This window comes from Chrysemys picta, chromosome 8 (genome assembly GCF_011386835.1).
Source record: "Chrysemys picta bellii isolate R12L10 chromosome 8, ASM1138683v2, whole genome shotgun sequence".
NCBI lineage: Eukaryota > Metazoa > Chordata > Testudines > Emydidae > Chrysemys > Chrysemys picta.
The window spans coordinates 82,047,511-82,075,485 of NC_088798.1; the positions used below are offsets into that span (position 1 = coordinate 82,047,511).

The 27,975-nt window shown below is 41.9% G+C and overlaps 1 protein-coding gene across 15 annotated transcripts in view; it reads right to left on the bottom strand.

Annotated features, from left to right (window-relative positions):
- The window catches only part of TENM2 (teneurin transmembrane protein 2), a 1,090,181-nt gene that overhangs the window by 75,477 nt on the left and 986,729 nt on the right, over nucleotides 1-27,975 (bottom strand). For all 15 annotated transcript variants that reach the window (XM_065554888.1, XM_065554886.1, XM_065554895.1 and 12 more), the window contains one exon: nucleotides 7,644-7,790. In XM_065554888.1, coding sequence (XP_065410960.1) covers nucleotides 7,644-7,790 — 147 coding nt within the window. The remainder of the gene's footprint in view (nucleotides 1-7,643; nucleotides 7,791-27,975) is intronic.

Genomic DNA, 27,975 nt, shown 5'->3' on the forward strand with positions numbered 1-27,975 from the left:
GAAATCCAGCCTAGGTAAGGATGTGGACCTATCTAATAGCCGTTCTACAGCGAGCCAGGTGCATTATAGTTTCATATCTTTCTCATGAGCAGCTGGCTACACCTAATTCTAGAAGTTAGACATAAGAAAACAAAATAAAAGGAACACATGTACTGAGAGAAATCATCAGGCATTGGACATAGAAGAAAAACCCACGGAAAAATTACTAAATAATCCTGTAGATTACACAAAATGTGTTATATTAAAAGCACCAAGCTTGCATGAGAAACATTTAATAAGCAGGGACAGGGCTGGATTAACCTTTTGTGGGCCCTGGCGCCAAATATATTTGTGGGCCCCCATGTAGTCGTTGTGGGCTCCGAGTGTGGGCCTGGTGTGGCAGTGCCATTGGTGCCATAGTATACCTGGTACTGAATCTCAGAGACATTTTTCATTTTGATCACACACCTCTGCATGACTATATGCATTGCCATACACAGTTCCCTCAGCCCCCAGTTTTTCTCATTAAGCTCTATATCCATGTGGGTTTACCAGTGTCCACAGTGAGCAATAATTTCACAGTGATCAGGGGAAACTCCCTATAGATTTATCTCCTTCCTCATTCAGACCTTCTATAGCCATGTCTCCAGTACCACCCTATGTCACCAGTCACTGTACGGGGTTCTGGTCTCAGCTCAGTAAAATGTCACAGCCAGCAGATACCTGATCAATTCTGACAAATCCCTCCCTCAGCACTCATCCTGCCATTTGAGCAAGCCACTTGCAAATACCATTTCCCCAAAGTGAGGACTTAGCCCCTGGGAACCTGAAGTCACCAGCCTTTCTCCCTTTGCTCCCATCTACATGCGAGTCTACTACTTGGTCACCACCACCTCTTCCCATGCTTGTTTCCCTTCTACCTTGGACGTGCTCCCTAGCCAGCTGGGGCTATTCTCCCCCTGCAAGCCTGATCTGCTTCCTCTTTCCCCTGCTCCTCTTGACATTCCTTTCCTACAGGTGACCTCTGTTCCTTGAGGTTAACTCCAGTTTCTTTATCCGCTTCTAGCTTAATGGACCCCAGTAGTCAGAGAGCCACCTGCAGCTTCTCTGGCTATAGCCATGGGGCCAATTGCCAGAGGCCAGCCTTAGATAGCTGCAGCTACTAGTCAAGGAAGAGGTGGCAATTCCAAGGCTGAGCATGCTTGAACCTTGCAATGGCAGAACTAGGGTTTCTAAATCCTCAGCGCTGGCCCTAGGCAGCGGCAGACTCTGGAGTTAGGCGTGTCCCTCCTCTAGGCCATGGCTTTAAGTACCTGAGATGCCTATCACCTGCAGCAGAGGCCACCAATTCCCACACACCCCTCAGCTAGCACTTAGTCATGCAGAAAGTGCAGCCTGAATGATTTTGGAGGCTGGAGTGTCAGGAGGTTCCCATCCCTGAGCAGCAGCTCTGCAACAAGCTCACATGGCCCCCCTCTGCTGTGGGACCAGTACTCTGTGAAGACAGTGGAGTTACCCTGTGTATAATCAGTTCTGTCCAAAGCCTGTTGAAGTAAGTGGGAGTCTTTTAATTGTCTTTAATGGGCTGTGTACAGAATCAAAGGACACCATTCTAGACTCTAGGAGCAAAGTGCATTCTATGCTGCACTGGTTTACTATTGTAACAGGAAGGTCTCACTTTACCTAGTGAATAAGCAACACCTCCTACAGCACCTAACTTTTTCTGAGAGGCCTTCTGCCCAATTACTAAGTGTAAACCTGCTTAGCTTACCAGAGCTGAAAATATCAGGTAGTATGGTTACAAAAGCAAGGCGCTTCTGAATTCAGTAGGAATTTTGGATGTGCACAGAACACAGACAGGACTGGTTCCCGCATGGTTACAGAACTGCAGTCAAGTTTAACAATTTTCAGCTTGTGTGATTGGAGGATATCTGATCCATATTATAAGACTGTCCTACATAAATGAGGAAAAGTTGAGGTGCCTTTGTTATTCTTTTCTTCCACTCTTCATTTCTGTGGGGAATTTGCCAATGCAATATCACTGTCTTCTTTTTAAACAATGGCTGTTGAAAATAGCAATTCCAGTCCTAGTTAGCACTGGGAAGACCCCAGCATGTGTTGCTCAATTTTATCCCACTTTTTCTACAGCAAAGTACAGTGGATCAGTATATTTGATTTGGGAGAAATGAAGTAACAGCTGCCCAAATTGAGCTTTAGCACTCCTGAATTTTGAGGGTCTTCAAATCTGGAAGGCAGGTGCTAGATTCCCTTTCTGAATATTGGATAAATCTGGAAAGGAAAAGTCAATTTCTACTTCCATGGCTCAGAAGTGGACATCTTCCTGCATGCCTGGTACTGTACCTAAAGTTGCCCAGGTCCTCTAGTACAGCCTCTCCTGCCTTACTTTTCATTTTAACTTCTCCTGGTGGGGTCCACATACCTCCCTTGCTAGGCTTCAGATACAGAGGTACACTGTCCATTCATTCCACCCAGTTCCTTCTTTGGGGGCTGCCAGGCGAGGTCACATCAGCATCCCTAATCCAGTCTGGGGAAGTCTTCTGAGGATGATATGTGGGCCAAAGCTTTCTACTCCTTGGGCATACTTGTTCCCCATTCACACTGCCACCCCCTTCTAACAGCCTGTTCTTCATTCACAGCAAGCTGCAGCGCATGGGGTCTCAGCTTCCCCACTCTTTCCCCCTCACTTTCCTGCTGACAGAGGCCAAGGGAATGCCAGGAAAAGTAGTTCCTTCCCTGCTCCAGGACAGGACTGGCTCTCTAGGCAGGGAGCTGGCCAAGAAACTACAGCTCCCAGGGCCCCCTGGGTTCTCAGCTCCCATGCGTGACCCCAGTGCTCCGAGGCTCCACTTCTGCAGCGCTGCGAGAGGGGAGGAAGTGAGTGTTATGGGCCCCCTTCTGAGCTTGGGCCCGGCGCTTTGGTGCCATGGTAAATCCGGTACTGGGCAAGAACTCAGATTGGTGTGATCACATTTTTAAAAGTTGAAGGATGATCAGGAGCGAGACTACTTTAAACTTGTAGTCACATTGAGTTGAGAGTACAGGATAGTAAAAAAGTTGTGGGAGCTCGCATATAGGCCTTATAAATAAACAGCTAGATGGATAGATTGATGAATGGGTGCATGTGTGTGAAGTAGGGTTACCATACGTCCAGGTTTCCCCGGACATGTCCGGCTTTTGGGTCTTTAAATAGCCGTCCGGGGGAAATTTGTAAAAAGCTAAAAATGTCCGGGATTTCCCCCGGACGGCTATTTAAAGACCCAAAAGCAGCTGACAGGGCAGCCGCGCCGGATTGAGCCGATCACTTGGGGCCTCTCTGGCAGCAAAAGCTCCTCCCCCGCTTCCCCCCTCCCCTGCAGCTTCAGCACGCCGGCAGCGCTGCGCAGGGCATAGGCACCGACTTTAGCCGGCGCTGGTGGGTGCTCACGCCCCCCACCACTCCCGGCTCCGCCCCTTCCCTGCCCCCATTCCAACCCCTTCCCCAAATCCCAGGCCCCGCCTCCTCCCCCGGGCGTGCCACTTTTCCCCTCCACCCCCCTCCATCCCAGACTTTTGCGCGGCAAGCCTGGGAGGGGGGAGAAGCGGAGCGCTCGGGGAGGTGGCAGAGCGGAGGTGAGCTGGGGGAGAGGGACGCAGGGAGGGCGGCCCGCAGCAGGTAACCCGGGGGGGAGGGAGCGCAGGGGAACCTCTCCCCACCCCAGCTCACTTCCGCTCCCCCTCTGCCTTGAGCGCACAGCCGCGCCGCTCTGCTTCTCGTCCCCTCCCTCCCAGGCTTGCCGTGCGAACAGCTGATTCAAGGCAAGCCGGGGGGGGGAGGGGCGGAGAAGCGGGGCGGCTGCGAGCTCAGGGGAGCAGGCAGAGATGGAGAGGAGGTGAGCTGGGGTGGGGCGTGGCAGGGAGCACGGCGAGTCAAGGGACAGGGAGCAGGGGGAGGGTTGGATGGGTCAGGGGTTCTGGGGGGGGGCTGTCAGGGGGCAAGGGTGTGGAGAGGGACTGGGGCAGTCAGGGGAAAGGGAGGGTTAGATGGGTTCGGGTGGGGGGCACTCAGGGGACAGGCAGCAGTTGGATAGGCGTGGGAGTCCTGGGGATCTGGCGGAGGCGGGGGTGTGGATAGGAGTCAGAACAGTCAGGGGACAGGTAGGGAGTGGGATCCTAGGGGGGCAGTTAGGGTGGGGGGTCTCAGGAGGGGGCAGTCGGGGACAAATATAAGGGAGGCTTAGATAGGGGGTGGGGTCCCGGGGGACAAGGAGCAGGGGGGTGTTGGATGGGTTGGGGGTTCTGTGGGGGGCAGTCAGGGGGTGGGAAGTGGGAGGGAGTGGCTAGGGGGCGGGGCTACCCCCCAGAGAGTCCTCTTTTTTGAAAGTTCAAATATGGTAACCCTAGTGTGAAGGAGGCTGAGTGAGCGGATGATGAGCATTGTATAACAACACAGATGGAAGTGGATAAGTGGATGGATTCTGAGTGGATGGATGGATCTCCTCAAGCCTTTGTAGGAAAAAATCCTCTAGAATTTAATAAGGATGAACCCAATAGAGAACAAGAATGATCTATTGGATAAGGCACTGGACTGGAACTCAGGAGACCTAGGTTCAATTCCTGACTCTGCTATCAACTCCCTAGGTGACCTTCGACAGGTCATGTAGTGCAGATTTTCAAAAATACACCAAAGTGCTCAGTACTTGCAATCAGGACCAGATTTTCCAAAGAATCCAGTTAGGCACTAAATGAAACAGCCAGAATTTCAAAACTGCACAGTAGCCAGCACCCAGGGAGCTGAGCAATTTTGAAAATCTAGCTAAATTCTTTGGAAAATTCAGTTGCGGGTGCTGAGTCCTTCTGATAATTATAATCTCAATCTTTCTAGCCCTCTGTTCCCCATCTGTAAAATGGGGATACTATTGCTTTTTCCCATCCTCTGTATTTCTTGCCTATAGGGACTATAATCTCTTTGTGACAGGGATTGACTCTTGCTGTCTCAGTGCCTAGTGCAACAGTGCCTGGATCTTGGCTGGAACTTTTACAACATTACTGCAACATATAAATTATAATAAAAATAATAATAATAGACTTCTACAGAAATGTAATATGGTTCTATAGAGATTATTCTACATACAAACAGAATGTAATAGACTTATATCCTTATACGTTTAACTATCCTATAAAATTCTATATAAGGGAAATAATTATTACATTCTATAAGATGGTAAAAAAAACACATAGAAAGGTTATAATTTTTAAATCTATTCTATAGGATTTTTCTATACAGGCTAGATTGCGTTTGAGAACACAAAAGCAGATCCTTCCTTTCTAAACAACACTTTGCACATTTCCATCAGCTTATAGTAGATGACATAGAGCATTTATAATCAATTACAACTGGTGACACATGGAACAGATGAAGAAAATACAATGCTAGAAAATATTTGTATAGATTGAGTGTGCATGGGAGTGTTCAGAGGCCAGATGGTCTGCAAGTCTCATAAACCTCACATTTCCCACATGTAGAGGCAGTCCGCACCCTTTCCCCTTTGGCTATGATTAAGATGAACTAACAATCACACTTCTTGCAAGTGATGATTAATATTATATTCCTGTCATTTCACATATGCATTTTTTATATTCTTTGACTTTAATGGGCTAGTATTTGCTCTCTGTGAGCAAAGTCTTTGAGGCTTGTAATTCTTAAATTGGGGTGATCAGTTGAATGGTCTCACAAGAGACCAAGGATTTCCTCCCCCGCCTGCATGTCTGTTTTACATGTGTAATATACCCTAGGTTAAACAAGTAAATAAACAAAGAGAATGAAATCATTCTCCCTACTAATTTTTTAAAATCTCTTATTCCATTATTATTATCATTGCTTTCAAAAATCACTTTTGGTTTCAGGGAGAATTTCTAATTTTGCATTGATAGTTATCAATGTTGGCATAAAAACTAGTTCATTTTAAAATTTATTATGTTAAGTCACACAGTAGTATTACATAAGGTGGGTATTTTTATCTGTATGGTCATATGGCAAGAGCTATTTACTAGAGATAGCCCTGAACTGTGAAGTTTTGCAGTGTTCAGATCCATAAGGTTGATTTGGTCCTTACAGAGTAAGGTAACAGCTGCCAAGTTGAGATTCAGATCCCAGTTTTGACAACAGCATTTGAGGGTGTTCATATCTGGGTATGTGAGTGCAGAATTTGGCTGTACTGGCTAGGATTTCAAAAGAAGTCTTCACATTGTGAGTTAAGTGATTTTGAAAATCTTTCCCCAGCACTGAGCACGTGGAAATCTGACCCTGAGCTCTTCAGAAGATCTGGAACTAAGGGATTATAAATGCTGTTCAGTGTTTGGTTAACATTACTGAACTAAACCCCCCACCCCCTTTTTTCGATTTGGGGGTTTAAAACAATTTCTGTAAGCCTTAAATATTATATAAGAATAGGACACTCATCTTAGAAGCAATTTCATTGCTGAAGCAATCATCCAAAGAATAAAGAGTCTCCCTGAAGTTTTGGGAAATACCACAACCAAAACATGCGCTGCAGCTACTGCTCCAGAAGAAATACTTCATCAGTACACAACAGATGTGCTCTTTAAAATAAATGAGGTCCAACCAAAAGTAGTAGACTGAAGAAAAGAAGCTACATGAAATATTTGGTTTTGATGAATGTCGGAAGAAAAGGAGAGAGATGAAAAGCTTCTATGGCTGGCAATCAAAAGAAGTGTAGGGAACAAGATGAGAAAGTTACTTCAGGAAAAACAAGACAGTTTCTGAGGATCCTTGTTTATTTAGCCTACCTGCTGCACCACAAATCTCAGCATTTTACAGATGTTAGAGGTCTTTTCCCCCTTCCCCATGGATGACTCAATGTATTTGTCAGGAGACTAGACCTCCACATTGTACAGCTTTTAGGAACGTCTCTGCTCTAAATTCTATAAGATGTACAATGAAAGTTTCTACAATGAAAGTTTCCAGAAAACAAGATGTACTGCAGCCCTCCTTGAAAACCATGTTGGACCAAATCCTGAAGTCCATAATCACAATTTACTTAATGTTAGTTTGCCTGGGTAAGGACAGAGTGAAAACTGAATAGAGACCTCCGGATGTAGATACAGATAGGTTTGTTCAGCACAACTGATCCAGTCCTTTACAGCTCTGCATGTGGGCAGTGAAATATGACACAGTGAGCTATGACGACTTATGTGGTTTTTGCATATGAGGACATGACCTTGGCTTCTGGTACAAAGGTGAATAAATGTTGCTAAATATCCTGATAAATCAGCTATTACACTTCTGCACATATGCATAGTAAGTGATTTTACAATTCACCAGGTGGCATGAGCTTGCATATCTGAGGGCAGGATTGAGTTCTAAGATTCTAGGCCATATTCATCACTGATGTAAACTCCACTGTCTGCGATGGGGTTTATACCAAGGCGGAATCTGGTTCTCTGTCTTCAAAAGGAGGCCTTTCAGGTCACACCATCTTTCCACAAGGACACAGCTTTCTCCATCTCATTTGTTTCAAAGGAAATGTAACAACAATATTGACAATAGTATGAGAGAGGGCCTTTCTGTAGTAAAGTGACTCATGACGAAAGTGCATATAACCCTCTGTTCTTTAGGGATTGGGAATGGGAAGACTTTTGCTCACCTCCCTCATTATCCTTGTTATCAGCACAGGAGGTTTCCATGGCAACATTGCATCCAGGCCCTCTCCAGCCGGTCTGGCAGACACACTGCCAGCTGTTCTGACCGAGCGTGCATCTCCCATTGCCATTGCACAAATCAGGGCAGCCATCTGGTTGAAGAAATGAAGAAGATAAGTACTAGAAATACTAATTCACATTAAGATTCTATGCTCTAGACAGGTGAAACAATACCACTGTGCATACAAAAAGCAGCTTCAGCTAGTGGGCTAAATAAATACCCTCACTGGAGCTGGGTGGGGAGGGGAAAGGTAGGGAAGAAATTCATATTTAGCTCACACCTTCATAAAAAGTGTGCATTCAAGTGTCACATTCAAGTGATATTTAACTGGATCCCCCAAAACTTTAAGATCTTGGGTTAATTTTTAATTGTTATGGACAGAATTGACAGTCTGCTGACACAGGATCAAATCCTCATTTTATGCCCAATTTTATATAAAATAACTCCTCCATCCATATATATCTACATATGAGAATTTTTTTAAACAAAGATGGCAACATGCCCTGTGCCTTTTAAAGTATTATAGAATCCTCCAGAGCTTCTCCTAACATAAAGTTGGAATATAAAGAACCTCCAGCAAAACTGTTTAAAAAAACCTCTCTTTAGAAGTCAGGTTTAAATGCCTACCTTTAGAAGACTTAGTTATTTATTACAAAGCCTATTCATGTCAGGATTTAGCATGTTATATTTTCCTGAGAGACACCTTAGCAGGGAGATCCCACAAATGATATATAGTGTGACTGTCTTCAGCTGTGCTCGTATTTATTGTTAGTAGAGCTGAATTGGGATTGAAATATTCTACCTGGTAGGCTGCCTGTGTGTATCAACCAAATGTTCATGGATAATGGGATACCTTAATGTGTCAATCTACTTCCCATAGGTGAAACTGTCACAGAAGGTGGAACTGTACCTGGTGTGAATACCTATGGAAAATAAACAGACAGAATTCCCACTGACGGGAATGGAGAGGAAGGAAGAAGTGGGGAAGCCTTCAAGGCCTGATACATACATGGTGGCGATAGTTCTTCACTACACTATTTACTCCACATCTGAGCCATTCCAGTAACTCCTCATTTGAGAAAGCTGAAGAGTCAGGCAACAAACCTCTCTCAGACGTTACATACAGACTGGGGGTAGGTGGCATAAATAGGAGCGAGAGGACAGAATTGCCACAAGTGGAGATAGAAAAAATGATCTGATCTACAGTAGAAACAGGATCGTTGTGCTTCAAACCTTCTCGCTAGGGTTTGAAATCCAATCTCCTAATCATGTTGTCTACATAATTGTCATAGAACACTGAGTAATTGCTCCTGGTATTTAATCTTATTGCTGCAGGAATCAGGCAGCAAGTTTCCACCTATATACAGCTTTGCAGACCAGGCTATGTACACATCATGGGGCTCTCCCACCTTCCTCTGGAGGATCACATACTGGCCATTACTGGAAGGAGGATTTGAAGGACCAATGGTTTGATCTGGCAGAGCAAATCATGCTTTGATGTTAATTTTAATTCTCTGTAACCACAGTCCAAGTAATCCCAGGAGACACTGATCTCAGAAGAACCTTTCAAACTCATCCACAGGATGCATCAGGGAAGGTTTCCTTAACATGGATAGCAGTGGGCTAGTAGATTGTTTCTTGTGGCAAACCGTATTCTTAATCTGGGGCCAGCTTGACACCAGGCCTGCAGCAGTACTCTTGGATCTTCCTGGGAGAATGTGTGTGGAGCAGCATATGTTAGGTCTCTCTGTATTTGCCACACTGACCTGGAGCTGTGACTGTTAATAAATGGATTATTCCACTCCCATGTCCAAATTAGTACAAGGGCACAGTAAAATTGACTATCCTAGCAAAGCATGGCTGTTCCTTATATTAGAAAACAGTGAGGAATGTACTTGGCATCATTCATCTTTAGATCTGCATGTTTTTGTATGTTTCTTTTATTTGAACAGAGAGCTTGTGAAAGGTCCTCACTTGAGAGCTCGCACACTAAAGTCCTGTGTTTATTCACAGACCAGATCCATTACAGTTGGTAGCAGTCGAAGTTTCTACACATTGTCCTGCCACTGTGCTTGAACCCTGATCACTTCTAGCAGTTAAATGGGAGTTCAGTCTCCATGCCCATTCAGTGCCAATAAGAATGTAAACCAGGGATCGGCAACCTTTGGCATGCGGCTCGCCAGGGTAAGTGGCGGCCAGCACATCCCTCGGCCCACGCCGCTTCCTGCTGCCCCACTTGGCCTGAAGCGGCGAACCGTGGCCAGTGGGAGCTGCAACTGGCTGAACCTCCGGACGCGGTAGGTAAACAAACTGGCCCGGCCTGCCAGGGGGCTTACCCTGGCGAGTCGCATGCCAAAGGTTGTCGATCCCTGATGTAAACTATGGTGCATTTTGTGATGTGGCTACCTGTCTTTTGTGGATGAAGCTAAGACCATTAAACTCATTCTATGCAGACAAATCATCAGCAGATATTAAGAAGCCCTATGAGTTTTTTTCCAATGCTGCTATTGTGTATTTAAACTACACAATGCCTCCTTTGCTTGAAAGAAAGGTTATTTTTGTATTGTAGATCTTAGCACCAAAATGTTGCCAGCATACTGCACTATATGAAATATTTTGAAGGCATTTTATTTTATCTTTGGCTTGTCATGTTGTTTGAGTGACTAAAATGATAATGCATCAAGGGAAGCATCATGCTGTAAGACAAATGATTTGTTTTAAATGTAAAATGAACATTAAATGTGAATATATACTCAGGGTTTGCTTTTTGTGGGGGAACCGGAGAGAGAGATAAACACATCACAGTAGCAGGTTTGCTCCACAACATATGAGCAAGATGAAAACATGAACAGTAGGGAGCCAGCAAAATCTCTGAAAAGTTTTAGTTGCAGCTGGGAATTAATGGACATGACTTTGCTTTTAGCTTGAAGAGTGAAGGAAGCAGCACTAGTGCAGGCATGATGTTGCTAGGAAACACTTTGCCACCACTGTAGAGTTCATTCAATTTGTGGCCTTCCAAAGAGAGACTTTGTGTTCCAGTAACGTAAAAAGCAGCTTCCATTTAAAAAAAGAAAAAAGAAAAAAAGCTAGCACATAATTAGGCCACAATGAGATCTAATTATTTTTGGCAATGATTTTTTTCTTTAAAAAGCTGTTAAAATGATGGATGTATTTAGCTATGAAAAATGGCTTAAGTTGAAGTGAATAGGCAGGTAGAGGCTACTTTGGATTTTTACTAAAATGTACAAAAAGGCACTTAAAAAATTATCTCCAAATAAATACTTACATGACAGGAGAGCCATTATTGTCTGTTAGGCAAAAAGTGGTTCTAAGAGCCTGTTTACACAATAGACCAAAACATCTCCATTATGAGCTACAGAGTAAATAATCAGCTTTCTAAAAAAAGGCCTAAAAAAGATCTAAACTATATTTGTGCAACAAACTTTTATGTGGGTCTAAAATACCTATTTTTAAAAACTTGCTAACTGTGCAATTGCATAATGATTGAAGCCGACACCATCAGTCTGTTACTCAGGGCATGTCTAGACTGTGATCAGAGGTGCGACTGCACTTGTAGACATATCTCAGCTAGCTTTGATCTAGCTAGCTCAAATAACAATAGCGGCAAGCCATGGCAGCACCGGCTAGCCACTCAAGTATATAGTCGAGGTCCTAGATGGGGTTGAACAGCCAGTGCTATTGTTATTTGAGCTAGCTGGATCAAAGCAAGATTGGGCATGTCCACGGATCACAATGCAGATTGCAGTGCAGACATACCCTCAGTATTTGTACATAGCTAGCAGGGCTTGAAGCTTTTTGTCAAGCCGCCTTGAAGAATGAAAATCAAGCCCTGCCAAATGAAGTAATATTAAGACTCTGATACAAAGCAAGGTCCCAATCTTGCAAATATTCACTACAGGTAATAGTACTTTCTTCAGTGTGAGTGCTCGTGGAATTAAGCGTTGCTCCCAGCACTAAGTGATTGGGCACCAAAAGCTTGCACAGAATCTGCCACTGTCACTCACACTGAATAACATATGACTCCCTGAGCAATACTAATGAAATTAGTGAGGCTACTGAAGGATTAAAGTTCCTCTCAATGAGAGTAAGAATATCAGAATCTAGCCCTGAGAACTAATTCACCGCTGCATTGGGACTGCAGAGCTATAGTACTGAGAAAGGGCCTGTCATCATTGAGAAGACAGGTAGAGATATTCCTAGTGTGCAGAATATTCCTTCTTATCTTTTCTGTAACGTTTAATGGAAAATGTCAAAAAGTAAGCTAAAAAACTCAGGATATAGCGCCTGTTCAAAGTGTCAGATTGACAATCCTGGAATCTAACGGCCTATTTATCCAAAGAACGGGCACAGCATGGTCAACAGTAATGCAAGTTCCTCACACTTCTCCAGCAGCGTACCTCAACATGACTTGGAGAGACTGTCTCTGGGTGTGTGAAGGGAGCTCAGTCTTATGCCCTTTCAGTCCACGGCTTGCCTATAGGAATGTTACAAGGGGGGAAGGGGTAAGCGTGTGCACACGGGGGGAATTGCCTTAAGATGTTATTTAAGAGAGTTTTCGGGGGAGGGGGAGTTCACAGTTAATAATATCAAGAAACGTTTCACCATTCTTGACAAAATAACGGATCAATGCTGTAAGGGGAACAGGATGAGAGTGAGAGGATTTTGAGAGTAAAATCAAGCACATCTTGGAACATACTGAAACATCCCTCCTACTTATTACAGACAAACACACTTACACACATGTGTAAGTGGAAGGAGAACACTGGGAGAGGGAGGTAAAGAAAAAGAGAAAGCAAAACCAGAATGTCTCTGCTTGATATTAGAATCTGACCCAAAAACTGTGTTCCGCAAGGCTGAGATTCTGTGACGCTTTATAAATTGCCAATGAAAAAAAAATTCCGTATAATCTTATCATTTCAGAATTGTGAGACTGATCCTTAATGTCTGGTTTCACTTTCTTTCTATCTTAGGTTTTCCCATGGCAACCACCACCAAAGTCTCTAAAGCGCTTCCCAAGTAAATTAGATGGGCACAGCAAGCTCCTTAGAGGACTTCATTGAGTCCTCTGCTCGCTCTTCATTATTCGGACAAGGATCAGATATACTTAGCTTGCTCATAGTCAACAAGGCCATTTCTTGGCAAGATGCCAATGTAGATGTAGTACAAAAGTAAGTAGTATCAGATCATTGAATCCTATGGGAATCATCAGGTACATCTTGAGAACAATCTTGTAACTCTTAATTGCACCAATCAGTAATTTAATAAATACTTTACGAATCTATCATTGTCCAGGGACTTTATATTCTCTAGATACCCATACTGCTTGGTAATGAATTAGAATTGCTTTAGTCACACTTCCTAGGCCAGTTTCAACACAAACATGACCACAGCACTTCAAACAAGAGAAACCTGGCTGATATACACTATCTATGGAATTAGGATCAAAACATGACCAGCTAATTCCAGGGCTTTGGAGCTGTGCTCCGGCTCCCTCCAGCTCCAGGCAAAAACCTGCAGCTCCACGGGTCTGGAGCTGCTTGGAGCTCCAGCTCCGGGCTCCGCTCCAAAGCCCTGCTTAAGACAAATACTAAAAGACATATAGAAGCTTTTCTATCAAAATAATTGATTATGAGCTCCTTGTAGCAGGAATTGGTCTTTCTTGCCTTGCTGAAAAGCACATAACACAAATTAGGGGCTATTACAGAAATATAAATAATAAATACAAGAATAAAAAATTAAGAACACCAGCATCACTAATAATACAAAGAGCTACAGAACTTTAACATTTGAAATTAACTCTTCCTATTTCCTATATGCTATTATGATTAAACATGTATATTGCAATAGCACCTAGACACCAATCAGGCCAGGGCCTCATTGTGGTAGGTGCTATAGAAAATGAGAATTCCAGCCCTAAAAAGCTTACAGTCCAAAAGACAAGAGATACTTAGAATGTAAGCTCTTGGTTATATGTTTTTACAGCACCTTCCACTATGAGGCCCTGGTCTATAACTGGGGTGACTAGGAGATACTGCAATACAAATAATACATACAATTATCATTATTAATAAAAGAGACAAAAGTAGATGGGGATATATAATAATTAATTAGAATATTGTTAATGTCATAATTTAGATTTCCTATATTCACAGTGAATGAAATTCATTTCTGTGTGGAGGGCCAGTGCAAAATCTATGCAGCACTTAAGCTTATTTTGAAGACAAATATAGGACTTAAATAATGCAGTGACCCTGCAGACAGGTGAAATTCATCCAGATTGCATTGCAGAATTATAATAAACAGTAAACAAAACCATCCCTGTTATTTATGTGCTTATTTTCAAGCTATAAATACAGTGAAAACCATGTTGGGGATAAATTATCATCAGTGATTCAGTGCCCATTTAAACTAAGCAGTGATGGTGCTCAGTAAATTTATTTGCTATATATAGGCACTCAAGGGAAAACTTCAACCCAGTTTTAGATGAATGTCTGCCAAAAAACACCCCTTTCAGCTGAGTGATATTAAAGAATACCATGTATGCGCACGTGTACACACACAAATAAATATAACAGTTATTCTTGGCATGAACTAGTTTTAAACTTAGTGAAACTGAAAATAGTTTGTCACACTCTGGATAGAAGGTCAAAGTCCAAATTCATGCTGACTGCTTCACTTGGATTTTCTATCTGAATCTTGATTCCATCTCTAATCAGTAGCACTCTCTGTTCTGATAGAGCCAGACACCTTGGAAGGGGAAGGAAGGAGAGTGGAGTGGAGGGAAAATCAGAGTCTGAAAAACTCTTCCCAAATGGGCAAGACTCATCTGTTTGCTATTTTTCCAAATTTCTAAAAGTTTACAATAATAAGCACATATTTTTTTAAACAGAGAAAAAGGGGGATGATGACATGTAGAAAGAAATAGCGAAGGACAAGCAGGGAAATCTTTCTGTCTACCTATCCAGGCACTTAATTGGCCCTCATCACCATAGTATTGGAGTGGCTCACAATGATCAATGGATTTGATCTTCACAGCACCCCAACGAGATAAAGCAGTATTATATGTATCTTACAGATGGAGAATTGAGGCCCAAGTGCACACAGGGTGTCTGTGGATGGAGTTGGGAATTGAACTTAGGTTTTCCGAATCCCAGTCCAGTGCCCGGTCTACTAGACAGTCAGATCATGGCTCTCTCTTCTACCTCCTCCACAAGACATGGGATTGCTGGGAGACAGAATGGATTCCCCTGGCCTTTCCCCACTTAGTGACCCCACAATGGTAAAGCATTTATTTGGTCCATAAAATCACTTCAACATGAGAGAAACTAATTAGGTCATCTGGGCCCTGATTGAAAGCCCTCTGTAGTCAATGGGAGTCTTTCCAGTGACTTAATGACCATTGGATCAGGCACCCAATCATTCCCCTTGCGCTGTACAGTCCAGTTTTAAATCACTCAGGTGACGGAGTTTACCCCACTTCCAGGATGAAAGTATCATTATTGCATTTAAATTGGCAGTGTAATGGAGCTATAATATTGGGTGCAAACTTTTGTATTTAAACACAGCTACAACTAATGTCAGGGAGGAAAATAAAAACAAAAAAACCCCAACAACTACCACTTAATTTGAGGAACTTCCACTTCTACCTGTCCCTCTAAAAATTATGTTTAAAATCTCAACCAAAGTACAACTGAAATAAACAGAATGGGTAATATGCAAAAGGAGCACAGGGTATGGCAATACCTAAGGAATGTATAGAAATACCACAAAGGTAATCAAGGCAATAGTCTGTTTCATTTGGCTTTTGGATGATAATCAGATTGTTTTTGTATTTTGTGCTGTTTCCTTCAATGAGCTACTGATATTCCCAGTGCCGTCTAGCAAATAATGAATGAGGTGCCAAGGAGTATGGAAATCAGAGCATGACTTCGATTTCTTATTTGTTATTTTTAACCATCCAATTCCTACACCCACTGGGCATAGTTAAAGCCACAGGAGAGGCATAAAAATACAAATGACACATAGTAGAGATGTAGGCACTGACCAGTTATTTACTGTATGGGTAGTGTTTATCTTTTAACTAAACTGAAATCAGTTTATAACAATAAATAACTAAATGCTTTTTTAACTATACGATACTGAAATGCTAATGAAGTCACTAAACAATTCTCCCATACATTGTACAAATAAAGAAATAGCTAAACTAAGCATAAACAAACTTTGTGCTAATGAGTGAGGATGTGAAAGTGAAACTGACTCAAAAGTTTAACTGGTTAGTTGACTTTCATTGCACAAGCTGAGTGAGATGCAAAGGGCAAGCAAGAAGCATCAACAACCTTGAATACATAAAAATGGCCATACTGGGTCAAACTGATGGTCCATCTAGCCCAGTATCCTGTCTCTGATAGTGCCCAATGCCAGATGATTCTGGCAGTTGGAGATTTAGGGACAACCAGAGCATGGGGTGGTGTCCATGACCGTCTTGGGTGATAGCCATTGAGGGACCTATCCTCCATGAACTTATCTAATTCTTTTTTAAAATTCAGTTATACTTTTGACCTTCACAAAAACCATGGTACAGGTTGACTGTGCATTGTGGGAAGAAGTACTTCATGTTTGTTTGTTTGTTTGTTTGTTTTTAAAACTGCTATTAATTTCATTGGGTGACCCACTAATTCTGGTGTTAATGAACTTTCTCCAGACCATTCATCCATATTCCCTTTCTTCAGACCATTCATGATTTTATAGACCCCTATCGTATCCCCCTTTTAGTCTGCTCTTTTCTAAGCTGAACAAGTTTCTGTCTTTTGAATCTCTCCTTGTATGGAACTTGTTCCATACCCTTAGTCATTTTTATTGCCCTTCTCTGCATCTTTTCCAATTCTAATATATCTTTTTTGAGATGGGGTGAGCAGAACTGCATGCAGCATTTAAGGTGTGGGTGTACCAAGGATTTATATAGTGGCATTATGATATTTCCTGTTTTATTATCTATTCCCTTCCTAATTGTTCCTTTTGGTTAATTGACTCCGCTGCACAGGACGCAGATGTTTTTAGAGAACTATTCACTATGACACCAAGATTTGTTTCTTGAGTGGTAACAGTTAATTTAGACCTCATCATTTTGTATGTATAGATGGGATTTTTTCCAATGTGCATTGCTTTGCACTTACCAACATTACATTTCATCTGCCATTTTGTGGCTGAGTTACCCAGTTTACTGAGATCCCTTTGTAACTGTTCGCAGTCAGCTTTGGACTTAACTATATTGAGGAATTTTGTATCAGCTGCTAATTTTGTGACCTCACTGTCCACCCCATTTTTCAGATAATGTATGGATATGTTGAACAGCACAGGTCCCAGTACAGAACCTTGGGGATCCTGCTATTTACCTCTCTCCATTGTGAAAACTGACCATTTATTACTATCCTTTGTTGCATATCTTTTAACCAGTTACTGATATATGAGAGGACCTTCCCTCTTATCCTATGACTGCTTAGTTTACCTAAAACCCTTTGATGAGGATCCTTGTCAAAGGATTTCTGAAAGTCCAAGTACACTATATCGACTAGATCACCCTTGTCCACATGTTTGTGAACTCCCTCCAAGACCGCTAATAGATCAGTAAGGCATGATTTTCCCTTACAAAAGCCATGTTGACTCTCCCCCAAAACATATTGTGTTTATCCATGTGTCTGCTAATTTTGTTCTTTACTATAGTTTTAACCAATCTTCCTGGTACTGAAGTTAGACTTACTGGTCTGTAATTGCCAGGATCACCTCTGGAGCCTTTTTTAAAAATCGGCCTTACAGTAGCTATCCCCCAACCCTCTGATACGGAGGCTGATTTAAGCGATAAGTTACATACCACAGTTAGTAGTTCTGCAACTTTATATTTGAGTTCAGAACACTTGGTAAAAACCATCTGGTCCTGGTGACTTATTACTGGTTAATTTCTCAATTTGTCTTAAAACCTTGTCTATTGACACCTCAAGCTGGGACAGTTCCTTAGATTTGTCACCTAAAAAGAATGGTTCAAGTGTGGGGATCTCCCTCATATCTTCTGCAGTGAAGACCAATGCAAAGAATTCATTTAGCTTCTCCACAACAGTCTTATCTTCCTTAAGTGCTCCTTTAGCATCTCAGTCATACAGTGGCTCCATTGTTTGGCAGACTTCCTGCTTCAGATGTACTTAATTTTTTTTTTGCGGTAAGTTTTTGTATCCTTATCTAGTTGCTCTTCAAATTCTTTTTTGTTCTTCCTTATTATTCTTTTACACTTGACTTGCCGGAGTTTATGCTCCTTTCTATTATCCTCAATAGGATTTCTGATTTTTAAAGGATGCCTTTTTGCCTCTAACCACCTCTTTTACTCTGCTGTTTAGCCTTGGTGGCATTTTTTTGGTCCTCTTACTGGTTGAACTCTATTATATAGCATTTTAAAATAGTTACTGATTCCTCTCCACTCTATTACTCATAGTGCAAACAATTATGATGTTAAGTTAATTTCCCTAATTTGCCTAGGGATGTACAGTATGACAGAGTTGTCTTCCAATCTCTATCTCCTCCTCGATCTATTTATTTTTGTAACTATCTAATCTCTCTCTCTGCTTGCTTATGATATTTACAGGGTATCAGCTGCCACTGAATCTAGGCACCAAAATAAAATACAAAAATGGAAGAGGAAAAGATGTGAAGTTGTTTACTGGGGATTTATTAAATCCCTTGGCAGGGTGTCAATTGTTGATATACAAAAAAGCAAGTCTCCATAGCAGCCGCTTATTGGAATACTTAATTTGTCCTTAACCTACCTTTCTGGAGGAATACAAGAAGGGAAAAGGAAAAATGAAAGAAGGAGCGCTCACATCACTGCATAAATCACATAAGTTAGAAATGGAAAAAATCTAGTAGGTCACACAGTCCATCTCCCTGCCAATGGGGATTGCGCCCAACAATATATTTTCAAGTGTTTTACTCAATCTGGTTTTAAATTATTCAAACAGTAGGGCTTCTATTACTCCCTATGGGAAGATTCCCCTCACAGCCCCTAGCCTAGCTGGAGCACCACTGCATTCTGGCAATCAATGGCTGTTAGAATGGCTCTTTGGGGCTTTGTGGCATATGGACACAGATCGGGGCATCACAGAGGCTGCTCTAAGTTGTGCTGGAGGTGGAGCTGGTGTTAGGGTCGAGGTCGGCAAAATGCAGCGTGGGTCCTGCACTAAACATAGCACAGCTAGACCCAAGAATTGGGACCTTTATAAATAAACCATAGGTAATATAATTCACAGGGCTGGCTCCAGGTTTTTGGCTGCCGCAAGCAAAAAAAAAAAAAAAAGCCGCTGTGCCGCCCATTGAAAAGTGCCACCCCTTGAAAAGTGCCACTCCAAGCACATGCTTGGAATGCTGGTGCCGAGAGCCGGCCCTGATCATTCATATGTGCATTGCACATATTTTCTACGTACCCTACGGCTGCTTATATTCTAGAAGAGTTGGTTGCATAAGGAGAGCCATGTGAAGGGAAATACTAGTGTGTGTGTGTGTGTTGGGGGGGGAGGAGAAGATGTAAAAAGTAAGGATAGAGGCTGAATCTTCCAGCCCCACTACCGTGCGAGAGGGTGTTGAGGAAGCCAAGGAGAAGAGGGCTCCAGCTCAAGCCAAGAAGAGGGCTCCATGCTGCAACGTGGGGCCCAATTCCAGTTCTGCCAACAGCAGAATGCTCAGTGAGATTCTGCTCACACATAGACCAGCTTCCCAGGGCTTGGAGTAGGTCAAAATCTCTAGACCCACCTATGGTTTGTGAGCCTGTTGGGGCAAGAGAATGGCCTGAATCAATGTAATGAGAGTGTACTGTTTGCTTTTCTGCCCTGTAGCGGGGCTGTCACCCCACTAGGACCCTGAAGGGGTTAAAACAGCCCTGGGAAAGGGCTGCCCCAGGGAATCAATCATGGGCAGGCTTGAGGCAGCCAATCAGGGCCTGGCTGGGCCAGTATAAGAAGGGCTTCTGGGGAGCAGGCTGGCAGGCAGACTTACTCTCTCTTTCTCACGTGTGCGAGAGAGAGAAGGACCTAGCTGCCTGGGAGCTCAGGGTACCGGGAGTAGAGCAGTGCTGGGGAAAGGCAAGAGAAGTTGGGGAGCTCCAGCCTGGCAAATCCCCAGGCTGCAGGCCTTGCTAAAGGCCAAAGCAGATACAGGGGTTGCAGAGGTGCAGACCAGGGTTAGGCAGAGGCAGCTGGTCTGACCCCCTTGCCAATGATGAGTGGCCTTTACAGATTGCAGTTTGCCCCAGTGAGAGGGGGCTAGATGACAACTGGCAGTAGCCACTGAGGCAAGGTGGCTTTAGGAGGTTGGCATTTTCCCTGGGAGGGGAGACCCAGAGAGTGGGGGTACTGCTGGGGCAGAACCCTGAGGTAAAGGGCACCGGGGTCTGGGAGGGATATGGGAACCTAAGGTGGCGAGACACTGGCCAGAAGGAGGCGCTCCAGAGCTGAAAGAGCTAATTCCCGGACGACCAGCAGGAGGCGCTGCGGCGCTGAGTCTCGACCTCACTACATGCCCCAATAAAAACTATTAGCTGTTCTGACTGCAACATATATAAACAGACAATAGGCCAAATTCAACCTTGGTGTATCTCCTCTAACATCAGTGGAGCTTCACCAAGGATGAATTTGGCCGATTAGATGACACAGATGGGCGTAGAAAGATTTAGTAAGTGCGCTCCTGGGTTTTCTTTGGGGTGATACTACCTTTTTGTCAGTGATGAATAGGATAACATTGGACAATTTGTATTACTGGAAACATGAAATGGAATACACTGTCAGATTGATGTGCTCAGTGTACAGTAGGTACCTGAATTATCCATAATCTGGAAAATATAGATCTACACTCTGTTAAGGATTAACTGACCACTTGGACATCACAAAATTTATTTCCGGCACAGACTGCAGTATTGCTGTCAAATAATCTTCATGGTATCAGACAGGCCTTATTCTTTGTACATGCTGATAATGAAGATGTGCTCAGGAAGTAGAGATCACGGTTTGTCACCTCCTCCATGTCACATACCCAAGGAACAGTCAGCCCTTCAGTGGAATACATTTTGAACAATGCAAAATGTTAGTCTGTCTCTTCTAAGTCATGCCATAGATAAATAGTTAACTGGATGATGTACTAGAGATGCTATCCAGCTGCTAACCTGCAGAATTAACATCAAATCAAATCACAGAATAGCCAACCCCTGAAAAAGAAAAGCATGACTGATTTTTCCAATAAAGCTGCAAAAATCAATAATTCTTATAGATGGAACTGCTACAGTCCTAACAAACTCAGACCTCATTCTCACAGCTGTGAATCTTCTCTAGAGAATCTATAACAAGCTGGAAAGAAGATTTTTGCTTTTCTGAAAATGGTCAATGAGACCAAGTTAATCAGCCCTCATAAGAATTTAGCCCTACTTATATTCTAGTTCTGCTATGAGCATCCTGTTAGGGGACCGCATAATAGGTCCGGATGCAGTTAGTTGGCGTGCATAAGATTTTGGCAAGATGCTCTTCTTTTACAGGGTTTGAATAAGTGATGATGTACTGCTATATGGATGGCTATAGGAATATTATTGAATGCAGGGGCTAAGGGGCTAAATATTGACTCCTCCTCCTCCTCTTGCATGTACTCATATGGTTAAAAACAAGCACAGAGCCGACAAACAGGGGACACAGCACAGTGTGCTCCATAGTGACTATCTCTGGCTGTGTGAAGGGAAATTTGAGAGTGTACAAAACTACTCAAACTCACAGTTCAAAACCCCTGCATAAGATGGGCAACTCCCACAGTCCCAAGAATGAAGCAGCTATAGAGCAGCTGCAAACTTGCTCTGTGCCCTGGCAGTAATTTGGAATGAGGATCCCATTCACTCAGGCTTCAAGCAGGAGATAAAAATATGTCCCCTACAGCCTAGACTACACATTGTATACTTTATAGTAAGATTCATACTTTACACCCCAAAAATACATGTGAAAGACACAGTAAAATTCATATTTAAGATGTGTCTTTCACATTTATTTTATAGTAATACAATTCATTTTAACGATATCCTAGGATGGAATTACACACAAAACCAACAGCACAACCAGAATCATAGGTTCTATTAAGCTGTTTGATACTTGGGTAAGAGGACTGACATGAGCCTTTTTATAGTTTGTGTCACTGTTTCCAGCAGGAAAGGCCAAACAAATATAGTCTGAGGAGGCCTTCTCTGCACAAACAACACTTATTTTAAATATTTTGGCAACAATATAATGTTGTAACTTGGGCTGCCAAGCAATTAAAAAAATTAATTACTATTAATCGTGCGATAAAATGATTAATCATGCTGTTAATAATAGAATACCATTTATTTAAATTTTGTGGGTGTTTTCTACATTTTCAAGTATATTGATTTCAATTACAACACAATGTGTGTATAGTGTTCACTTTATATTTATTTTGATTACAAATATTTGCACTGTAAAAAAACAAAAGAAATAGTATTTTTCAATTCACTTAATACAAGTACTGCAGTGCAATCTCTTTATCATGAAAGTTGAAATTACAAACGTAAAATAATGTACAAAATAACCTGCATTCAAAAATAAAACAATGTAAAACTTTAGAGCCTACAAGTCCACTCAGTCCTACTTCAGCCAATTGCTCAGACAAACAAGTTTGGTTGCAATTTGCAGGAAATAATGCTGCCCGCTTCTTGTTTACAATGTCACCTGAAAGTGACAGATGCGCTAAAGATTCGTATGTCCCTTCATGATTTAACCACCGTGATGATGGATTCTGCTTGATAATGATCCAAAGCAGAGCAGACTGACACATGTTCATTTTCATCATCTGAGTCAGATGCCACCAGCAGATGGTTGATTTTCTTTTTTGATGGTTCGGATTCTGTAGTTTTTGCAACTGAGTGTTGCTCTTTTAAGACTTCTGAAAGCATGCTCCACACCTCGCCCCTCTCAGATTTTGGACAGCACTTCAGAGTCTTAAACCTTAGGTCGAGTGCTGTAGCTATTTTTAGAAATCTCACATTGGTACCTTTTTTGAGTTTTGTTAAATCTGCTGTGAAAGTGTTCTTAAAACGAACATGTGTTGGGTCATCATCCGAGATTGCTATAACATGAAATATATGGCAGAATGCAGGTAAAACAGAACAGGAGACATACAATTCTCCCCCAAGGAGTTCAGTGTCAAATTTAATTAACACTTTTTTTTAAATGAGCATTGTCAGCATGTCCTCTGGAATGGTGGCCAAAGCATGAAGGGGCATACGAATGTTTAGCATATCCAGCATGTAAATACCTTGCAATGCCGGCTACAAAAGTGCCATGCGGATGCCTGTTCTCACTTTCAGGTGACATTGTAAAGAAGCAGGCAGCAGTATCTCCTGTAAATGTAAACAAACTTGTTTGTCTTATCAATTGGCGGAGCAAAAAGTAGGACTGAGTAGACTTGTAGGGTCTAAAGTTTTACATTGTTTTGTTTTAGAGTGCAGTTATGTATTTGTAAGTTACACTTTCATGATAAAGATATTGCACTAAAGTACTTGTATGAGGTGAATTGAAAAATACCATTTTTTAAAATCATTTTTACAGTGCAAATATTTGTAATCAGAAATAATATAAAGTGAGCACTGTACACTTTGTATTCTGTGTTGTAATAGAAATCAATATATTTGAAAATGTAGAAAAACATCCAAAATATTTAATACATTTCAATTGATATTCTATTGTTTTACAGTGCGATTAATCACAATTAATTTTTTTAATTAATTGCATGACTTAACTGCAATTAATCAATAGCCCTCGTTGTAACGTGGCCCAAGAATCAGAGTGAGTATGTGGGGGGTTAGCAAATTGAGGGATGATAGACGAACTTTAGCATAAGTGCAAAACAGAGAATATCTAACTCCAGGCACAAATCTAATTAAAATGCAATAACAATAAAACCACGTTAATTGCAGTGTTATGGCTGAGAATTATAGGTTAGGAATGATAAAAGTCAGGACATTCAATGATATGGTTACCACAGCAACTGTAACTCAGCCTCCTTGCACACATGCAGGGCTTTTTTTAATTATAGAAACATTATGTGAAACTTATGCCTTAATATATATGTGATAGAATTATGGTTGCTGTGAGAACTGTAATTTTAAACTGTTTTGCATAATTAATTTATACAAAACATGTTGGTGAAAATATGAACTTGACTAAATAAGAATGGCCAACCCTTGCTTTAAAACATATGCCTGATATTAACCATAGCCCTTAAAGAACTTCACACAGGCCATATGTAGGTACACAAGGAAGAATAATACACATACAGTACAGTCAGTGCTATGCAGGGACACATTCTGTACCATTCTATGTGGCTACTGTAGAAACAGTGTAGAGAGAGAACAGAGTTGATGGAGATAGGGATCAAAGAACACACAGCAATTTTTATTTAATGTGATCTTTGATCAGGGGGAAATGAGATTTAATACCATGGGTTCATAGTGCGCCGCTCCCGTCCCCAAGTTTAGATTTCAAGCTGAATTTCATACAACTCCTTGGAAATTAGTGAAACCCAGCCTGAATAGCTAAGTTTTACCTGGCTTTGGTAGAGGAAATTATGAAAAAAACACCTCAAGACCATAGGTGGACTCAATGGTCAGCCCAGACTTACTGAAGGGTCAGCAGTCCAGGCTTGTATTCTGGTTTTGTGGGGAAGCATGAAACCAGGCGAGTACAAAGATGTGTCTAGTTTCATGTTTTATGATGAAAGCTGCACACAACTCTACTTGGAGTGGAGCAAAGGACCCTGTTACCCTACACTGCACTTCTCAACCAACTGAACACTCCAGTGTAGGGTGCCATGGTGCAAGAGCCCTACAAACATCCGTGTTCTTACCACAGGTCACCTCCTAATGGCAGCTACTCCTTGCTCCTACCACAGGAGCAAGCGACTGCAGAGAGCTAGCCAGAGGCCTCGTCCTGCACCCACTGAAATGACTGGCAAGATTACTATTTATTATTTTATTGTGGTAGCACCTGGGAACCCTCACCATGAACCAGCACCCACTCCACTGTGCTAGGTGTGTAAAAACACAGAACAAAAAGACCATCCCTGACTTAAACAGCTTACATTCTAAGATCCCATTGACTTTAATGGTGCAGGATCAGGCTGCAAGAGAGCAGCAGTATTGTTGTGATCAAGCCATTTACCTGCATTCTCTGATCTACACGTACCCCTGAGGGTACACAGAGGTCTTCCAGGGGGTACATCAAATCATCTAGATATTTGCCTAGTTTTACAACAGGCCATATAGAAAGCACTAGCCAAGTTAGTACAAACTAAAATTTCATACGACTTGTTTATACTGCTCTAAGTGTTATACACTGAAATGTCAGTACAACATTTATATTCCATTTGATTTATTTTATAATTATATGGTAAAAATGAGAAAGTAAGCTATTTTTCAGTAACAGTGTGCTGTGACACTTTTGTATTTTTATGTCTGATTTTGTAAACAAGTAGTTTTTAAGTGAGGTGAAACTTTGGGTACACAAGACAAATCAGACTCCTGAAAGGGGTACAGTAGTCTGGAAAGATTGAGAGCCACTGCTCCAACTGAAACACTGTCAGGGACATAGAAAGTGCATTCCACCCTCTCCCAATATCTTCTTGGGTTGATGGGGAAGACTTCAATTATTGTTTCCTTCTAACCAGTAATTGCTTGCCATTAAGAAAATACCATCCAATAGTAGCTCTATTTTAATGTTTAACGGAGATGCATTTTACAGACATACAATTGTTACTTTTATTGCTCAGAAAATATTTTTAAAATGCATTATTACTTGTTGTAACTCAATCTCTCTTAATGCAGAGGCAGAAAATGTAAATGTCAAACTAAGTTAGATCAGGCATATTCAGATAAGTTAAATGCACAGATACTTTAATGTGATAGCATTTAATGTAACATAAACCCACAAACCCCAGGGTATTCACAATTCAGCATGAAATGCTGTCTGTAATGTACCCTGTAGAGCACAGACATTTAAATCTGAATGCCTTGTTCTTTTAATCAGTTATGCTGGCAGTAAGAATCATATTTACTGAGGGCAAAAATGTATTTCCAGTGCCCAATAAACCACAATGCCTTGACATGAGGTGTCATAACTATAAAGGGAAGGGTAATAGCTGTCCTGTGTACAGTACTATAAAACCCCTCCTGGCCAGAGACTCCAAAATCCTTTTCCCTGTAAAGGGTTAAGAAGCTCAGGTAACCTGGCTGGCATCTGACCTAAAGGACCAATAAGGGGACAAGATACTTTCAAATCTTGGGGGGGGGGGGGGGGGGGGAAGGCTGTTGTTTGTGTTCTTTGTTTTGGGAGTGTGTTCGTTCTCGGGACTGAGAGGGACCAGACATCAATCCAGGTTCTCCACATCTTTCTAAACAAGTCTCTCCTATTTCAAACTTGTAAGTAAATAGCCAGGCAAGGCGTGTTAGTTTTCCTTTGTTTTTCTCAACTTGTAAATGTACCTTTTACTAGAGTGTTTATCTTTGTTTGCTGTACTTTGAACCTGAGACTAGAGGGGAGTCCTCTGAGCTCTTTAAGTTTGATTACCCTGTAAGGTTAATTTCCATACTGATTTTACAGAGATGATGTTTACCTTTTTCTTTAATTAAAAACCTTCTTTTTAAGAACCTGATTGATTTTTCCTTGTTCAAGATCCAAGGGGTTTGGATCTTGATTCACCAGGAGTTGGTGGGAGGAAGGAGGGGGAATGGTTAATTTCTCCTTGTTTTAAGATCCAAGGGGTTTGGATTTGTATTCACCAGGGATTTGGTGAAGGTTTTTCAAGGTTTCCCAGGAATGGAATCCATTGAAATGGTGGCAGCCGAACCAGAGCTAAGCTGGTAGTTAAGCTTAGAAGTTTTCATGCAGGCCCCTACATTTGTACCCTAAAGTTCAAAGTGGGGATCCAGCCTTGACATGAGGTGATAGATTGGTTAACAATAACATAATTTTAGGACTTTCTTAATATATCTTCAAATAAACAATGTTTATAGAGAACCAATTGGAAAAATCAAGATAAAAGGAAAACAAAATTCTTCCTTGACATTGCAGAGTCTGAACGCTGATATGGTGGCTAATGTCTGCAATACAGGGTATAATCATGGCCACAGCAAGGTTCTGGATCAGTTGGGCAATGTGTGGAGAAGCATCTCATGTTAGCTTCAAAGACTCATTAAAAAGTTGTTTTCTGGAACTTTAAAGCCTCAATCTTTGTTGTAATCTCAATGTCAAACAGTTATTTCTCTGCAATAGCTAGCCAGAAATTTCTAGGTGAAATTTATCCATGGGGTGGAGGGCTACTGCTAAGCTTGCCGCACCCCTTAAGCCCTATATTTGGTTGGCTGAAGGCAGAGCAGACACTAAGGGCTACCTGCCTGCCCCTTCTACACTTCACAAGAAGTCTTGGGTCTGGCATTACATGAACTTAGTCAAGGGCAGTGAAAGCGGCAAAGTGGGAGCCAAGGGCTCCATGTTTATACAGATTCATTGGCTCCAACACCACATGCAAATGTCTTGTAGGGACTATGGTAGTTGCTCCAGACTTTAGTCTGCAGTAGAGGCTGTGGAGTATGTTTCAGCCCCATATTTTGACCCGCTTTGGGAGTTGGATTTCACATCCTCAAACCACCCAAAAAGACCAATTATTCTCAGCCTATCTGAATATATTCCAGCCAGTTCAATGTCTCTGTATACCACTGTATCACTAGAAGAAATGTGTTCAAATCAAGAAAAGGAAAATTTTGGCTGAACAACAGGAAAACTTCCTAGGGAAGGGATCTGCTAGACTGAGTTCTCAAGGGAAGTGAGACAATGTGTGCAATAGAGCAAGCCTGCATGAACATTGATACAGAACAGGTAGCTTGGGGAGGTTGTGTCCAGCCTGAACTTCCATGGTTCTATATATAGTGTCTCTGCAATGCCAACATTTATATCCAAAATCTCTCTGCAATATTCTTTTGACTTACATCCTCAACTTCAATAAAGAGCTGACATTGTGCTTAACTTTGTAATAAAATAATCAAGTTGATTCAATTCTGGACAGAACTAGCAAATACAGTCTAGTTCAGTGATGATCTGAATGACGTGGATGAAACATTCTTTCATGTACTCTAAAAATCCAGAATGTAGAAGGTTGGAAAGCACAACAGTAAATAG